Source organism: Protobothrops mucrosquamatus, unplaced genomic scaffold (assembly GCF_001527695.2).
Source record: "Protobothrops mucrosquamatus isolate PMUCROS unplaced genomic scaffold, P.Mucros_1.0 scaffold_134, whole genome shotgun sequence".
In the NCBI taxonomy this organism is placed as follows: Eukaryota; Metazoa; Chordata; class Lepidosauria; order Squamata; family Viperidae; genus Protobothrops; species Protobothrops mucrosquamatus.
The window spans coordinates 193,589-210,839 of record NW_015386210.1 but is presented as its reverse complement, the minus strand read 5'-3'; the positions used below and the strand labels follow the sequence as shown (position 1 = coordinate 210,839).

The 17,251-nt window shown below is 37.8% G+C and overlaps 1 protein-coding gene across 1 annotated transcript in view; it reads right to left on the bottom strand.

Moving 5' to 3' along the window:
* The window catches only part of FH (fumarate hydratase), a 68,901-nt gene that overhangs the window by 32,022 nt on the left and 19,628 nt on the right, over positions 1-17,251 (bottom strand). The window contains exons 2-6 of the mRNA XM_015818168.2: positions 10,136-10,270; positions 9,260-9,370; positions 7,485-7,661; positions 6,456-6,638; positions 6,115-6,280 (exon numbers count right to left, since the gene is read on the bottom strand). Of these exons, the coding sequence (XP_015673654.1) occupies positions 6,115-6,280; positions 6,456-6,638; positions 7,485-7,661; positions 9,260-9,370; positions 10,136-10,270 (772 nt within the window). The remainder of the gene's footprint in view (positions 1-6,114; positions 6,281-6,455; positions 6,639-7,484; positions 7,662-9,259; positions 9,371-10,135; positions 10,271-17,251) is intronic.

Here is a 17,251-nt window from a genome sequence, read left to right as displayed (position 1 = left end):
CAATGCAGCCCTTATTATATGATTTCTAAAAGTTTTATCAATCTTTTTTTGCATAAAAAGATAAGCATGCCACCCAAAGTACAAGTCCCATCCCTCCAAATTCAAGATTCTCTTATTAGATAAATTAATCCAATCAGTCATCCAAGTCAATGCACAAGAATCATAGTAAAGTGTCAAATTTGGGGCTTTAAGTCCTCCAGCATTCTATCTATTCTTATGCACAGTTCAAACACTATAAGATTAATATATGTAGGCTATTTTATTTTGGTCTGAGTGAACGTTCATAAATAAAATTAGACAATCACCATTTTTATGAGTTCCTAGACTAATCTCATGGAAACAATAAATGGGAAAATAGATTGTCAGACTATTAGCATGGAATTTACTAGGTGTCTCCTAGGAGAGCTACCATTTAGAAATAGAAATTATATATTTTCCATAAGTTCTCATTTTAACAAAATGAATGAAGACAACTTGAAGAAGACTCTACTTATTGAAATAAGGAAAATCATTTCCATTTCTTTTAGAGGAGATAAGGTTGCCAGTATTACTGAAAGACTGTCTGTAGACAATGAACTGAACTGGAAGATTTTGAAGATTCCTTGAATAACAAAGCCTAGCTAATTTCCTTTGTTTAAACAGAGCAGGAATTCATGAATTAGTACAGAATTTCTGGTATTCACCTTACAGTCCTGAAAGAACAATGCATAATAATGAACCAAAATGGCTCCAAGAGAATTTCTACATATGTGAAGGAACCAGTCTTTTAATACTCAGGGAAGATAAACACCAAACTCAATGACTCCCTCTCCCATCTATTCCAAAATATGCTTTTTCACAAAATGTGGGTGATAGAGGCATTTCTTTAACTGTGTTCACTGGGATTCTTTTCCAATCTGGCAGGCTGCTGAAGGAATAAGCAAAGCTGTATTATTAAGGTGACCAACTTTTTACAATGAAAAGGAGGATACAAATAAATTGAAGAAAAAAATATCATAAATAAAAGAAACATTTTATTCATTGCAACAATAATACAAAATACACTATAATATGATAAATGCATAATAAAAACATTTGTAACAAAAACATTTTATATTGTAATTATGCTTACATGCCTATTAATTATTATTTAAATGAGTACTTTTCCATTGAATGAATATTTTTTGTCAATGTATCATCTTCTAACAAAATATTGGAAATATCTGAACAAGAATTCATATTGAATTTTACGGCAAGTGCTGCAGCTAGAGTATCAACATTCAATCTCGATTTCTCACTTTCCAAAAAAATCATTAGCAATTGAAAAAACCCTTTCAACTGCTGCATTAGTTCCAGGGCAGCACAATGTAAATTGAACAAGAATAAATAAATTTTCACATGGAATATGTTCATTTTTGAAATGGCTGAATATTTCCACCCATCTTTTATCAATTTCAACGTGTTTATTTTCCTGTTGTATTAATTTTTCAGAATTTAAAAATACATTCAGTCTTCTAATTTCTTCAAAGAGACAATTGTCGTCTATTTTAAATGTCTGGCATTTCTTTAGATAAAAACTCAACACAAGATTCAATATCTGTCCAATATACTTGCGATGAAGTTAAGAAACACCATTGAAAACTGTTATTTCCTGTGTTGTTTGTTTCAGAGCATTCTTCGATATATTGAAAACATGTTTGGTAAAAATTCTGCACTTCTTTGATAAACTTTTCCGTTATGCCCGAATTTGATTCTTCTAAGTCTGACAATTTTCTTTTTATAACTAAAGGAAGAAATTTTTCTTCAAATTGAGTTTTATATTGAAGGATAAAGTCATTCAAAATAAGACTAACTTCTGTAGCTGAAATGTGTTCACCTTCAATCTTTTGAATCGTTTTGTGAAAAATAGATGCTTGATTATGTACAAAATACATTAATATCTCAGATATTTCATTATTGAAAAATGATTCTATGAATGGAGAGGCTCAAATAATTGTAGAAAATGTTCTATAACAGGTGTTAGAGCAAGCCATATAACTTTTGAATATCCTAAAAGTTTTTTGTATTGAACATTCGCTTCTTCACAAAATTGTTTTAAAGTAGCCACACGAACGGTAAAACGACTAAAATACAAATAAATTGTAGTTATTATTACTTCTATATCAGTTGGCATGGCACGTGACGCCATGTTGATTGCATTTGACAAAATATGTGCATTACAACCTATTCCTAGTATTTTCTTTTGGAGTAAATCTTGTAATTTTACATACACATTATTCACTCCTTTGCGTCTTCGCCCATCAAAATTTGTGTTTGTATTATCAGCTGTTAGTGCAACAACTTTGGATTTCAAATTGTTTTCATTACTCTGTATAGATGGTTTGACAAAATTTCAGCAGTTTCACCCTCAATGGATTCTAAATTTAAAATTTTTACTTGAATGCCCTTGGTAACATTAAAATATCTTACTAGTATTGGATACAATTTAGTTTCATTATGATTGGATGCATCAGATAAAACTGTTACAAATGCTGCAGTTTCCAAGTTTTCTGTAAGTATTTTGTCACAGTAATTTTTAAATACTAATTTAATAAAGCCTCACATTTTGTCCTGGCGCATGAAAATTTAGCATCGTGAAACTTTTTCAATAATTTAGTTGTACAATCCATACTACAAAAACTTTGATTGTGAATTATGGTATGGAATGCAAATGTTCCCTCCATTGCAGCTAACTGTTTTTCATCTTCAGAATACTTTGAAGTTTTTAAAAAAACTTGTTACTTTACAACTGGAAGCAGATGCATCTGATGTTTGCTTATGTTTCTTGGTGGTCAAGTGTCTCATAATAGCTGCTTTGCCCCCAACTGCAGAGGCGCGCTCAACAGCAATTCCTATTGGCTTTCGAAAACCAATAGCGGGAGTAGCACAGCTCATGCAAAAGTTGAAAAAACCCATCAAAAAAGGTGCTGGAACGCCATTCTGAGCGTTCTATGAGAAAAAAAAAGCCCTGCAGATTAGTCTTCAAATATCGAAAAGGAGGACATGTAGGAGGACACTTTTCGAGGAAGAACAGAACTTACAAAAGGAGGACTGTCCTCCATAAAGGAGGATGGTTGGTCACCTTAGTATTATCCCTTCCCCAAGCAGATCAAGATGGACACTGCATCTCTGTCCCACAGTGATCTGAATAAATCAAATAAGCAGATGTGGCATATAATGCATATAGCAATCGACACAAAATCAGATGTCTACATGACTCTGCAAACATCTAAAATACCTTTTTTTGTTCTTTTGAGAATAAAATAGGGTCAAATGACAGAATTAGTATAGTAAATCCAAGGCCATGTTTATTTTTGAGATTAATTTGCCCTACTTGAAAATCAGAACAAAGTCAATTAAGTTCAGGGTTTCCTGACATGATAGCCACAAGAAAAATAATATTGAAGAGCAGGACTTTGAGAAAGAGTGCCCTTGATAACAAAGGGCAGTTGGCTCAGTTTCTTAAATCTCAAATGAGGGATTTACTGGTTATGAAAGGGCTTGTTAGATGTATACAAAGGAAGAAATTGTTTGAATCTGCCCAATTCTTAGAGACTCATAGTCATGGACAGAGAGGCAAAGTGTGCATCATGTTTATGTTCCTGGTTGGGGAGGAACATAACATGAACCAAGTGCAAATTTATTATGTTGCTGGAGGAGAAAGTGGAGGGAGAGGAGGCTCAGCTCGCCATACTGAGACTTATAATAGGAAATATGAAGAGTGCCTTCTGAATAAGGCAGAAGGATATTTTTAAAAAGAATAAGAGATTCTACATAGAAAACAGGAGTCTTGGAGAAGGAAGTCTGACTAACGGTAACTGGTAGAACCAAGAGAATCAGTGGACTTGTTTAGGCACACCACCTGGAAGAATCACAGACTTCTAGAGTGGATTTTCATCCTGAATTCCAGGAAAAGAAAGGAAAGGTCTGCAGCCAACCACTGCCAGTATTGATGTTCAGCGGACTCTGTCGGCACTCCTTCCCCGGCAATAGTTCCCCAGCAGTCTTGTCCCACTCCCTTTTCCCAGCCAAGTCAGCAGACACTTCTTCCCCAGCGTTTTGCTGCATGGGACACTTAAATGCTTTTCCGGGTGGCCTGGTGGGGTGGGCAGCAGCCTCAGGCACTGGGTCAGGAGGCGGGAGATGCGGCGGAAGCAGCAAAGGGGGCAAAGAGGGACGGGAAGCAAGATGTTCCCAGCCTGACTCTCCAGTGCTCCCTTGCCCTTTTGGGACAGGGAGAGGAGGGCTTGCCCATCCCTGCCAGGCCATCTACACCAGTCTGGTTGGTATCCACTGGCCTGTGTCCCACTCAGGCTGAAAAGGGAATCGTAATTCCTTGCCATGACCAGAGTCTCAGCAGCCCCATGGGGAAGAGCACACACACGTGACCCCTCTCCTCCTAGGAGTTCCCATACATTCCTGGGAGATGGACAGGTGAGGGACATGCAATCGGTCTCCTTGACAATGGAGGACACAAAGAGTGGGCCAGGCCCCTACGCCTGACCATGCACAGCCAGTGCGGCAGGTGAGCCAGCATGTCAGAACCCTGTCTTTCTATGGGCATAAAGTTTCTTGTTCTTTTCAGGTTCTGCCATTCTCCTGGGGGGAGGGGGAAGCTTGGAGTTGCTGATGTGTATTTCCTTTCCTTTGTTCCTTGCTCTATCCTCTTTGATGTTTCTCCATTGGGATGAGAATGGAATGTGCCTCTAGCCATCTGCCTTATCTCTGGGCGCAGAGACCTAACAGCCTTGGAAGCGGTACCTTATCACTCCGTTCCCACAGCGTTTTCACATCTGCGGATTGGCCTATTTGAGCCGTCCAGATGGACAGTTGGGGTGGGGTTACCATTGACTCTTTTGACTTATTGATTTGCGCAGTAAACCCTCAGATCCTGCCTTCTATTCCTGCTGTCAACATCTCCAAATAAAAGTTCCTTTTGAAAGATGTGGTTCAAGAATTCTGCTTTCTTGGGAGGACTGATTGAGCCCTGCCCATACTACCACGGCCTGGGGGCATGGTGTCATGCCCCTGGTCGGACCTGCTTCCCCCCCCCCAAGCACCCTGGTTGTGCCGCTTCAACCAGTCAATCTCCTGGTGCAGCTGACGGAGCATTTTGCTGTGTTGTTGCTGCAGGAACTTCAGTCTGCATTCCAGCTCAGCGGCCACCTGCCTCTTTTTGTACCAACTGTACCTCAGCACACATAGGTCCATTCTTGATTTTGCCATCAATGTGCCAGTCATGTAATAACTGTGGGAAGAAAGATTGTAAAATGGGACAAATGTCTCACTTAATGACAGAAATGTTGGTCTCAATTGTGGTTGTAGGTCGAAGACTACCTGTAGAGCTACCAATGTTTAATTAGATTTTATATACTCCTTGGTTTAAAGTAGCTTATTTGTACTTTCTGACACTAACCTCACAATTAATAGAAAACCTACCAGTGGCACAAAGAGCCATGGAAAGATATATGCTCAGCATTATAAGTCAAGATAAAAAGACCTGCACATGAAATAGAGAATGAACAAAAGTATCATCAAGAGAATAAAAGAATTGAAATGGAAGCTGGGTGGTTGTATAGCAAGAAGAACTGGTGGCAGGTAGACCAAGGCAGTCATAGAATGGATCCCACTTGATAAAGAGACCTAAAACAAGATGGATGACAACATCAGCAAGTAGTGCGGGCCTAAATGGCAAAAGAAAGCTAAGGACTATACTGGCTGGAAACATGCAGAAGAGTCCTTCATCCTGTAGTGGATAGACAATGGCTAAAAGGATGATGATTATGATACTGATGATGATGATTTGTACCTTTTGCTTCCTATAGAAGAAAACTTCCTTTTCAGACCTGAGAGTGGAGTTTTCTCCAACTGGCTTCCTGAATTTGAGTGAGAATAGACCATGACACATTTCTACCAATTAAGCTGCTATAAACATTGATAATATTTGCTACTTCTATAATATCCCAATTTACAAAGTTCAGTGAATGAAGACAAAAAGATATTAGACAGCAGGTTCTTCTTATTTTCCATTTCCCCTCATTTTTATTATAGCAAGTTGAAGGTTACATCAAGGTTACTTTTAAAGTCTTTTCTTACTTGTAAGTGCAGCTATTTTACATGCAATCTTCTCAGCAAAACCAATTCTTGTATTCAGTCCTGTGCCAACTGCAGTGCCACCAGCTGCCAGTTCATAGACTCTTGGCATGACTGATTTGATTCTTGTGATACTGTATTTGACTTGTTGCACATAAGCACTGAATTCCTTGGCAAAAATAAGAAGAAATATTGCAACTTTCATAGCATTTTATTTCATGTGACAAATGTTTAAAATGACCCACCCACTACTTTACAATTAGCAAAGACATATTGTATTTAAAGAATTTCCTCACAAGCAATTAGTATTTTTTCATTGTATAAAACTGTAAAATGATTTGTACCTGGCCAAGGGTAAGAGGAACTGCATCCTGTGTATGAGTACGTCCAATTTTAATAATTACAGAAAATTCTTTTGACTTGGCATCAAGGGCATCTTGAAGCTTCTGTAGCCCTGGTAACAGCACTTCATGAACTTCCAATGCTGCGGCAATATGCATTGCAGTGGGAAATGTATCATTTGAGCTCTTTTAACATTCAAAATAACAGCAAATTATTATCTGAATATTTCTTTCATGAGCATCAGCTAAATTAAGAAGTAGAGTTCAGGAAAAGACTAGGCATTTGGCAGGATAATGATGTAATAGTAAAGCTATTCTAGAAAACTATGTTGCTGATTTTAATATTATTCATAATCTGTTCCTAAGTTCAATTAAAAATGGGGTCCTTAATAATACATGTTAAGCTATAGGTAAAAAATTAGGAAAAGCTTCCACCTTCCCGGGTACTGTCATGTATGACGTCATTCAAACCATTAATAACTCACCCAAGCTGACACACATTATGCAGCATTTGAGAAAGAATTCCAGATAGGAACTAAAAGCTATATATCCCAAAGGTGCTTTTTCAAGAGGCAACTGGACATTCTTGTTTTTCTTTTAAGACATTTCACTTCTCATCCATTAAGCTTCTTCAAAGAAAAACAAAAAAGTCCAGTTGCCTCTTGAAAAAGCACTTTTGGAACAATCATGACCTGGATGACTGAGAATCTCCATGGACATAAAAGTTATGTATTTCATACCAAGAAGTTAGCTCTCACTCAATTAAATCCCACAATTGTTTTTATGCAACAATAAAATTTCATTATCTCAAACATGATTTAATATAAGAATATAATAGTTATTTTCTTCAGCTATGAATATAATTTATTGAAATGCAGCAGGCAATACAATGAAGTTTACACATGCACACACACGTTGAGACATACTGAATATTTTATGTCCAGCTAAGCAACATTTAATAAATATTGTAATTGACTTAGATACTTGCTACTGCAAAAAAAAAAAGGGGGGGGGGAAGAAGAATATATTGACCTGGCTTTTATTAACATGATCATTGGGATGCACTGGGTCCTTGCTCCCCAGTTTACCACCTAGCATCTCAATAGCTCTGTTGCTGATGACTTCATTAACATTCATGTTAGTCTGAGTTCCAGATCCAGTCTGCCACACCACCAAAGGAAAGTGATCATTTAATTTACCTTCAGATACCTATAAAACATACACTTTATTATTTGTGTTCCTATATAACATACATCAAGGAAAAAAGTGTTATTTTATATGTTTGAAATAGCAAACAGATACAGCAAAAAGTCAACAAGAAACAGGCCCAACCATCAACGAATAAATTCAATGTAATAATAACAAACATATCCTATGAAAAAAAACCAGGATAATAGGAGGCCTGGAATTTAAAATTTACATATAGTCCAGTTACAATAGCAATTGGGATCATGATCCCCATTACTAAGTGATGCAATTATAAAGCGCAACATCACATGACCATATTGTTTAGCAACAGCAATCCCAGCAGTTCCAGTTGCCATTGTAACCATAGGACAGGGGTGTCAAATTGCTAGCCCGTGGGCCGGTTTTATCATACCGAAGCCGCACCTACCCTATTGCCAGCAATACAAAAAGAGTCATGATACGTCGTGACACATCACGTGACGTGGTGAGTTTGATACCTGTGCCATAGGATATGGGTGTCATTAAGCAAGAAGAAGGGGGAGTCCCAGGAAAGCAACGAAGTGTGTATGTGTACCATGAAGCACAAGGAAGTGGACTGGTGGGAGCCATGGAGGAGCAGTCTCAGGTGGTGGGCAGCAGCTTCAAGTGGATAGTTGGAAGCTGTTAAAGGTTGCTGCAGGCGGGCATGAATACTACAGAGTGTAGGCACGTAGGAGTGCTACAGAATATGAAATCCCTGGGAACTGGGACTCTATAGTGGACTCCTTGGGAGAAAAAGCAGTGGGAGTGACTTAATGGGACAACTTGTAACCTTCCCTGCTGGCTTACCCATTGACTCTGCTTGTGAGAAACAAGCAGGGAAGGTCCCAAACAGTGCAACGTTATAATTGCAAGCCAGGCAGCTGAACAGTAACCACGTGACCATGGGAATGCTGTAATGGCCACAACTTTGAGGACTGATCAAAACCCCATCTATTCAGTTCCAACATAATTCTGAACAGTTGCTGAATGAATAGTTGTAAGCTAAGAATTATTTTTATAAGGAATAGGTATTAGGCACACTGCATATATTTAGCCTGCAAGAAAGAAATCTGAGAGGCACAGGAAGCTCTAATTTAAAGGAAGTAGATTGAAATTGGATAGTATGAAGAACTTGGAACATTGCCCTCAGAGGTGAGATGGAAATTCACTCTTCCAGCCTTTGGAAAATGTTGAAGACCTAGTTCTGTGAACTCACTAGGAACTCACAGAGGAACATGCAGCTTTGGGATTGGTTAGCACTTGAAGGCCCTTCCCCACAAAGCTTTCTGAGCCAACTAAACTTTTAAAAATGCAATCAAATATTTTGGAAGAGCAGATCCTCAATTAGTCTATCAAATCACCACAAAGAATTGCTAAGAAAACACATTACTGATTTCTTCAGATTTAATCTGTTTACACTGTTTTTTTTATCTTTTTCCCTGTTGATGAAACATTCCTAGCATCTTTAAACAGGTTAAGGGAATTAGATACTTTAACATATGACTAAATGGAAATATCTCACTTTATGCAGATCATCATCTAGCTATCAAAATTAAATACAATATTTCAGGATGTCATACATGCATGTTACATCTTACCTCATTTGCTGCATTTATAATGGCATTAGCAATCTTAGCCTCAAGGCCATAATCCTGGTTTACTTCAGCAGCTGCTCGTTTTAAGATACCAAAAGCTCTTATTACTTGAACCTAAGATTTTCAAGAAAAATCTAAAATTTCACATATAAAATAATACACAGAAAACATGGAAAACTATATTACCAGAAGCTATCTTATTTAGATGCTATTTTCTAAATAAATCCAACACTCTTGTTTTGCTAAAAGTATTTTCTATTTTATTTACAACATGTTTATATGACAACACTATTTAATAGCTAGGTCAACACAAATTATCAATGAATATTGCTATTATATGAGAATTTTTTCATACAAATCTAAATAATTAGTGACTTCCTGGCAGAAAGGGCAAACTAAAGAGCAGTCAACAATCATGGTGGAATAAAGAGTTAGTAAGTAGCTCAGCTCTTCATAATTCCTCTCTGTATAAGAAGAGTATTTGAGATCACCCAAGAATACTCCAGACAGTGGAAACAATAGCATGGTGATCCTGCTGAAACCACTGTTGATGTCTTTAAAACAACACTAAGTTTGCATACTTCCTTTTCTAATCACTTTTGGAAATTGCTTGTTAACTACTTTTCAGCTATCAGGAATAAAATTAATTGTGAAGTATTCTAAAATTCAAAGGTAAGAAATACATCTTACAAGCTAGCATTGCTTTGTATATTTATTAACTAATTAGTATTTAAGGATTAGGAATGGCAATAGCACACAGTCCTACTTTCTCACTTACCTCCTTTGAAAACCTACTTTTTTAACTCTTAACTCTGAAATATATATCTATACTAGATCGAAGTTTACATTCAGAGAATAAATTCAGGTTAAATAACTTACTGGCATCAGTTCAGTTGCACCACCAATCTTAAAATTCATTGTAGATCTCACAGTCTGTGCACCATAATACTTGTCATTTGGAACACTGAGTTCACCAAAAGTATCATATTCAATTCTAAATGATGACTGACTAGCCTAAAAAGGGAAAAGGCAAATTAAATGAAGAAGCCTGTAAATTTAAAAAAAGATTACTAATGATACAAATACTCTTGTTTCTAAACTGGTGTGTATAAAAACGTATGGGTCCCAGTTAAAAAAATTCAAATATTGTGAATCAATAAGGAGAAACAGAATGAAAAATAAGGTTGGCATCAAGCACATCCAAACGGAAGCCAACCACTTTCCACAATATGGTATTGACCATGCCATGTAAAAATAGGTCTTTAAAAGGACTTGTCAGACTTGCCCCAATTTAGATCCTTAGGAAAGAAAGACCTCAACTCCATTTGGTTGAAGTGATAGGTTCTTTTACTAAAGTTAAGTGATTGCAATGAAAGTATTTAAGTCTGAGTATTCCTGCACAAAATTTTACAATTTTCCCCTTTCCCTGGCCCTCCTGCCTTGACCAGTTCAACAGTATCCAATCCTGGTTTGATCTTTGGGAACTGCTTTGATGGTAGGTGCTTCTCGAAGTAGTTTCATATTCCGTTCCCAGACCAGGTGTCTTTGGCAGCTGGTTCATTCTTCTGATTCCTGTCAGCTTGTTTCCCTCCCCTCTTTTATGTGTCTTCTCCTCTCCAGCCCAAGCTTCCCCAAATTCCTTCCCACCCACATTTTGGTTTATGGTAGAATGCCAGAGAACCAAAGCAGCTGAAGATGGCAGACCTGACAGGACTATTATCAATAAGCTGTGCTATGCTAATGATAGACAGAGAGACACATTATAGACTATATATAGATGTATGCTAAACTGATGATGCTATGAAAACTGAATATACAAGTAAACTGCAAACTTTGGTATGAAAAGTTAAGGAGCGCAATATCAGGTAGATCACACTAAGAAACAGTTACTGTGCATATCTAAAGCTATTTTTATTAGAAAAACTTCAGTAACAAAGTGTGCTACCTTTCCTCCACTTATATCTTATTGTCATGAAAACTGGAGAAGGGAGCCTGAGGTATTTTCACAAGTTTCTTGGCCTGGTCTCAACTTTCATTTATTTACTGCACAGAGTGAAAAAAATGGGGCTAAGATTAAAAAAGACAAAAATAATGACTATATACAGTAACCAGCTTTAAAATTGACAATAGATACTGCAATGATGGACAATCCTACTGTCAACGCTGTAACAATGGATGTTCCTGCTCTGACAACTGATGGGAATTGCAACCATTTTTACTTTGCTTTAATATGCTTTTTCTTCTGTTTAGAGATCAGGTGTTGAAGGGGGGATGGGGTGAATGCTTGAGCTCAGCTAGCCATAATAATACTGTAGCTCCATGGAACTCAAGGACGCAAACCGTTAATGTTTTGGCGGGCTGAGGAGCTGAGGAGAGAGCCTGCCCTCCGGGCTAATTGGAGAATGTGAATTATGACTGCTTAGTGAGGGTGGGACTTGCAACTTGTTACTTTGTATCTGGAGCAGACATTTCAAACTCACGATATCATGTGACATCGCGCAACGTATTGGAGCTTTTTTGCCATTGCCAGCAATAGGGTGGGCGCGGCTCCGGTATGATGAAACCGGCCCGCGGGCCGGCAGTTTAACACCCCTGATATGGAGGAAGGGAATCTAGTTTTGGGTTCAACTATGTAGTGCCGATACTGAATAAAATGTTCTTTAAGGAAAAATTCTTGCCTTGAAGTTCTTTAATGGGTTTCATCTATCAGAACCATGACATCTACCATTTTAAGATCAACTATCAACAGGGAGATAGGGCGGTATATAAATTTAAATAATAAATAAATGAATAAATAAACAGCAAAGGAACTAACAGTCAAAAAATACAATACAGACTAGCATTTGTCAGAGTAACAATGAAGTAACAATGAACAATGTTGGAGATGCTATACCTCCAACAAGTGGACTCATACAGGGAACATTCTATGAAAACAAAAGTTGGATTTGAAAGTTGGACTTCGAAGAAGCAATGATAAGTGTGCTAAGAAAGGAAGATGAGCTTTTCTCATGCGACACAGAAAATGCAGGCGCTGCTGTGCCCGCTTCACCAGTGTCTCACTGTTGAGCGACCAAACCAGCCTACTTGTTAACTACACACCCAGGAATTTGAGATGGTTACCAGCATCAAATTCCTGGGTGTGCAGTTAACAAGTAGGCTGGCTTGGTCGCTCAACAGCGAGACACTGGTGAAGCGGGCAACGGATCGCCTGCATTTTCTGCATCGCATGAGAAAAGCTCATCTTCCTTCCCCTGTCCTTACCACTTTCTACAGAGGGACGATCGAGAGCATCCTGTCACACAGCATCACAGTCTGGTTTAGAAGAATCACTGCTTCAGACAGGAAGATGGTGCAAAGAATGGTGAGGATGGCTGAAAAGATCATTGGCAGTTCCCTCCCTTCCATCCAGGACATAGTACATAAGCGTTGCTTGAGCAGGGTCCGTAAGATTGTCTGGGACCCGAAACATCCTCTTCACGACCTGTTTTCCTTGTTACCTTCTGGGAGGAGGCTCCGTGGTATCCGAAGCAGAACATCCAGATTCAGTCACAGTTTTGTGCCAGACAGTATTAACCTTTATTTATTATTTATTTATTTAATTAAATTTATATCCCGCCCTTCTCCTTGCGGACTCAGGGCGGCTAACAATCAGATAAAAATACAAAAATAACATTACAGGTTAAAATTAATTAAAAGGGAAATATTTGAATTTGATCCAATTAAGATAAATTTAAAACCCCCTCTAAAAATTCCCCTAGGCCAGTCCCGCAAGCTGGAACAACCATGTCTTAAGGGCGCGGCGGAAGGGAGATCAGGGATTACCCTGATCTCTGGGGGCAGTTCATTCCAGAGGGTGGGAGCTCCCACAGAGAAGGCCCTCCCCCTTGGGGTCGCCAGCTGGCACTGTCTGGCTGACGGCACCCTGAGGAGACCCACTCTGTGGGAGCGTACAGGTCGATGGGGGGTAATCTGCGGCAGGAGGCGGTCTCGAACTATAAAGCTTCCTCCTTCCGTTATGTATTCAAGATGGACAGTGATGAATATTTATGTTACTTATATGTAAGGGGGTAGGTCTATACATATGTTGTATATGTGTGTTATGTAGGTATACACTTTGAGAGCAAGCAACTAAATTTCATTTTTATTATTTTATTTATTTATTTTAATATATTTTGTATTTTTCAAACAAACAAAATACACAATACACAATACATTTTCCTTTTTCCTTAACAATACTATGTCCTATATCTCTTACATTTATTAACAATTATTTACATTACTTCTCTTACTTTTTTATTCCTTAATTCTAACCAGCTATAATACATGCCCCATACCTCGTGAAATTCAGTAACTTCTTCGTCTTTCATTTCTAGAGTTAGTTTGTTCATTTCTGCACAGTCTAAAATTTTTCCTATAATCTTTGCACTTGTTGGTATGTTTTCATTTTTCCAATGTTGTGCATATGTAATAGGTGCCGGCATTATAATATGTATAATGATGTATTGGAGACGTTTTTCAATTTTTGGATTAATTATACCTAGTAAAAATATTTCAGGCTTGAATTCAATTTGTTGTCTTGTTATTTCTAATATCCATCTTCTTATTTGCTCCCAGTAAATTTTTGCTTTGGGGCATTGCCACCACATATGATAAAATGTTCCCTCATTGTTTTTACATTTCCAGCAATCTGGATTCATATTTTTATAGATTTTAGCCAATCTATAAATTTAGCCAAATTAAATTTCATTTTTAATGTGTGCCATTGTGCCCACAGTAAAAATGACAATAAAAGTCTATTCTGATAGTCTATCATCTATCTGATATAAAGAGTACTAATACTTTTGACATGAAAGATTACTGAGAATACCAAGGATAGCCAAGAAAACAAAGGATTATCAAAGGGGGGGGACTTTCTGAGCTTGGTTGGTTTTTTGCAGACATTTATTACCCAAACTAGGTAATATCGTCACTGCTCTGAAATGTCTGCAAGAAAACAACCAAGCTTAGAGGGAATCAAGGACCCAGCATTTCAATCCTGAACTACAAGTTTTTTCTTCATTCATTATCAAACAAATCAATTCAAAATTTTCATTTCAGACACAAATCACCAGGCTCAAATTATCCCATTCTATATACATTATGTAAATGCATAGCTATTTGAAGAAGTCTATAATGCTGGAAAGAAAGAGAAGAAGACAACTAGCATCAAGGTAGAAAGGCTCATTTACAGCAATGACCATTAGAAGATGTGAAGGACCAGGTTGGAGACAGACTATTCTGAAGAAAATATATCTATATGATTGCTAAGAATCAGCACTGACTTGACGACATGTAATTAATTAATCAATAGCTAGAATACCCACAGCTATGCTCTACAGAGTGTTCAGTGTTTCCAGATGAAAGGGGAACTGCAACAAGTGGTAGTTTTTTACTCTGCATACTATGTTTTAACCACTCCAGATAGAATAAAAAGATAAATTCAAAGACAAATTTCAGACCACTCCTGAGATTAAAGAGAATTGTCAGAAACCAATATTCATTCATTTTCTATGGCTGCCCATCTCAGTCAATGACTTTGGATGGCTTAGAGTTCATAAAATATATTACACTTATTTTTTTTTAAAAAGAGAATTTTAAACAATAAAAACAGTAAAACTAGTTAAAAAAAATTAAAAATCCAATATAAAATACACAAGAGCAAGATATTTGTCCTGTTAGTAATATAGTCAGGAAATGGGGCCTTTGGACATTCAAGCACCTCATGTTGGGTAGCAAAAATTTTAACATCTTATGAAAAGCTAGCAGAGTTGGGGCCATTCTAATCTCTGAAGGGAGGATTTCATATAGTAGAGACCACTGCAAAAGAAGTTTGCCTTCTGGTCCTCACCAGCTTACATTCTTTGACTGATGGGATTTGGAGCATGCCATTCTACTTGACTAAGTTAGATAACTAGAGATTCTTGCAAAAAGGAGATTCCTCAGGTATACAGAAGATATAAAGAAAATATATATTTTCCAAATCATGGATAATTCAATATTCTGGACAATTACAAGACTGGCAGCTACCAGACTGTTAATTGTATGATACTTCTAGTTAATGTTGGCCAGGCCAACAGAATTCCAGCTGACAAACAAGGCAGTTGTTAAGTGAGTCAGGCCTGATTTTTTTTACTTTTTTTAAACATGGTTAAGTGAATCACTGCAATCGTTAAATAAACCATGCAGTCATTAAATGAATCTGGCTTCCCCCATTGACTTTGCTTATTGGCAGCTAGATGGGAAGATCATAAATAGTGACTCTTAAATGCTGCAACAGTTAATAATATATGCCCATTGCCAAGCGCCTAAATTTTGATCATGTAACTTATGGGAATGATGTCATGATTATAAGTGCAAGGACTGATTGGTTGTAAGTTATTGTTTTTCATTTCAGTTGTAATTTTGAATGGTCCCTAAACAAATGGCTGTAAATTGAGGACTATTGTGGTACAGGTAATCCCCCAGATACAAGCATTTATTTAGTGAGATTTCACAAAAACAAGTTTATTCAGAAAGGGTACTTACATTAGAAATTCAAAATTGCAATCAAAAACAGGCCTCTGTAGACATGTGATTTCGATTCAGTCTCGGCTACTGTGGTGGCTATTTTAACTCTGTGAGTTGCCTGGGCCTGTTCAGGCCTATGAGAAGCTGGAAGTGGGTTTTTGGTTTTTGTGCCTGATACATGGCAAAACAAGATCCAGTGATTTTTGCAGCCGGCATCGACCATTTGTTTTTGTTTTCATGGAGCTATGTGGAAAACTTGCTGCTTGCTGGGCTTGAGGACTATAGTACTGTAGAGAGCTAGAATTACTTCTGTAAGTATTTTAAAATATTATTTTTTGTTACTCTATAGTATTGTACTGTATTGTTTGTAATCACTTTGGGAACTGCTCTGCTTTTTATTGTGTTTGTAAGTACAGTACTTTGCAAGATTGTTTGTTTGCATTTGCCTGAAACTTATAGCATATGCTGCTCCGCTCCCTAGCATAGACCCACCAGAGATTCTGCTGACACTTACTGGAAGGAAATCCCCCCCACACCCCATTTTGGATTTTTGTCTGAAAAGGCTTGTGCTAATCAAGGGCAGTGTTTTTGTTTTTTTTAAAAAAAGGTTTTAAATTTAAATTGCCTCCAGAAGTTGTGGGTGTTCCCTCACTAGAGGTTTTTAAGAAGAGACTGGATAGGCATTTATCAGAAATACAAGCTTTCGGTGTCATGGTTCCGACTAATGAAACACTTCAAAGAACTTCCAGGCAATGTTTAACCTAAAAGCCTTTATTAACAGTGTAACAGATTGACGGCACTTCAGATGGATGGATGCCAGAATCTGAATTTCTCTTGCTTGCGTCTGACTTTTCTTGCTAAACCCCTCCCTTATTTTGCAGTCATAAGTCACATCTTCCAATTAGCCTGGAGGGCAAAGATTCACTTTCCCAGGCTTTCCTTATAAATCTCCTCCCTTTCTCTGTCATCTGAATTAACTCTAAAAATACCAAACAGTTCTGTATATTTTGTCAAAGCAATAATATCCTATATTAACAGTGTTGACATCCGGTTTTGATGTTGCGGCAAGACAGGCACAGGAAGATGGAGTTTCGCGTTCGATTTCGCCCCGCTGGGGACCCTGGAAAGGGTCGAAAATAGACTGTAGCGGTGACAAGCAAGGAGGGGACCCTCATTGATCGGGGAGGGCAGTGGCCCTTTCATTTGATCCGAGGAAGCCCTCCAAACCGGCAGGGGAAAGACTGCCTTCATTTGTGTAGCTCAGGGGTGTCCAAACTTTTTTCAAAGAGGGCCAGATTGGATGAAGTGAACGTGCTGGAGGGCCGAACATTTTTCCGAACATTCTTTGAACCATTACAATTAAATGCAAATGAATTATTTTATGCCTCTTTCCTCTCCCTCTCTTTCCTCTTTCTCTCTCTCGCTCTTTCCTTTCCCTTTCCTCTCCCC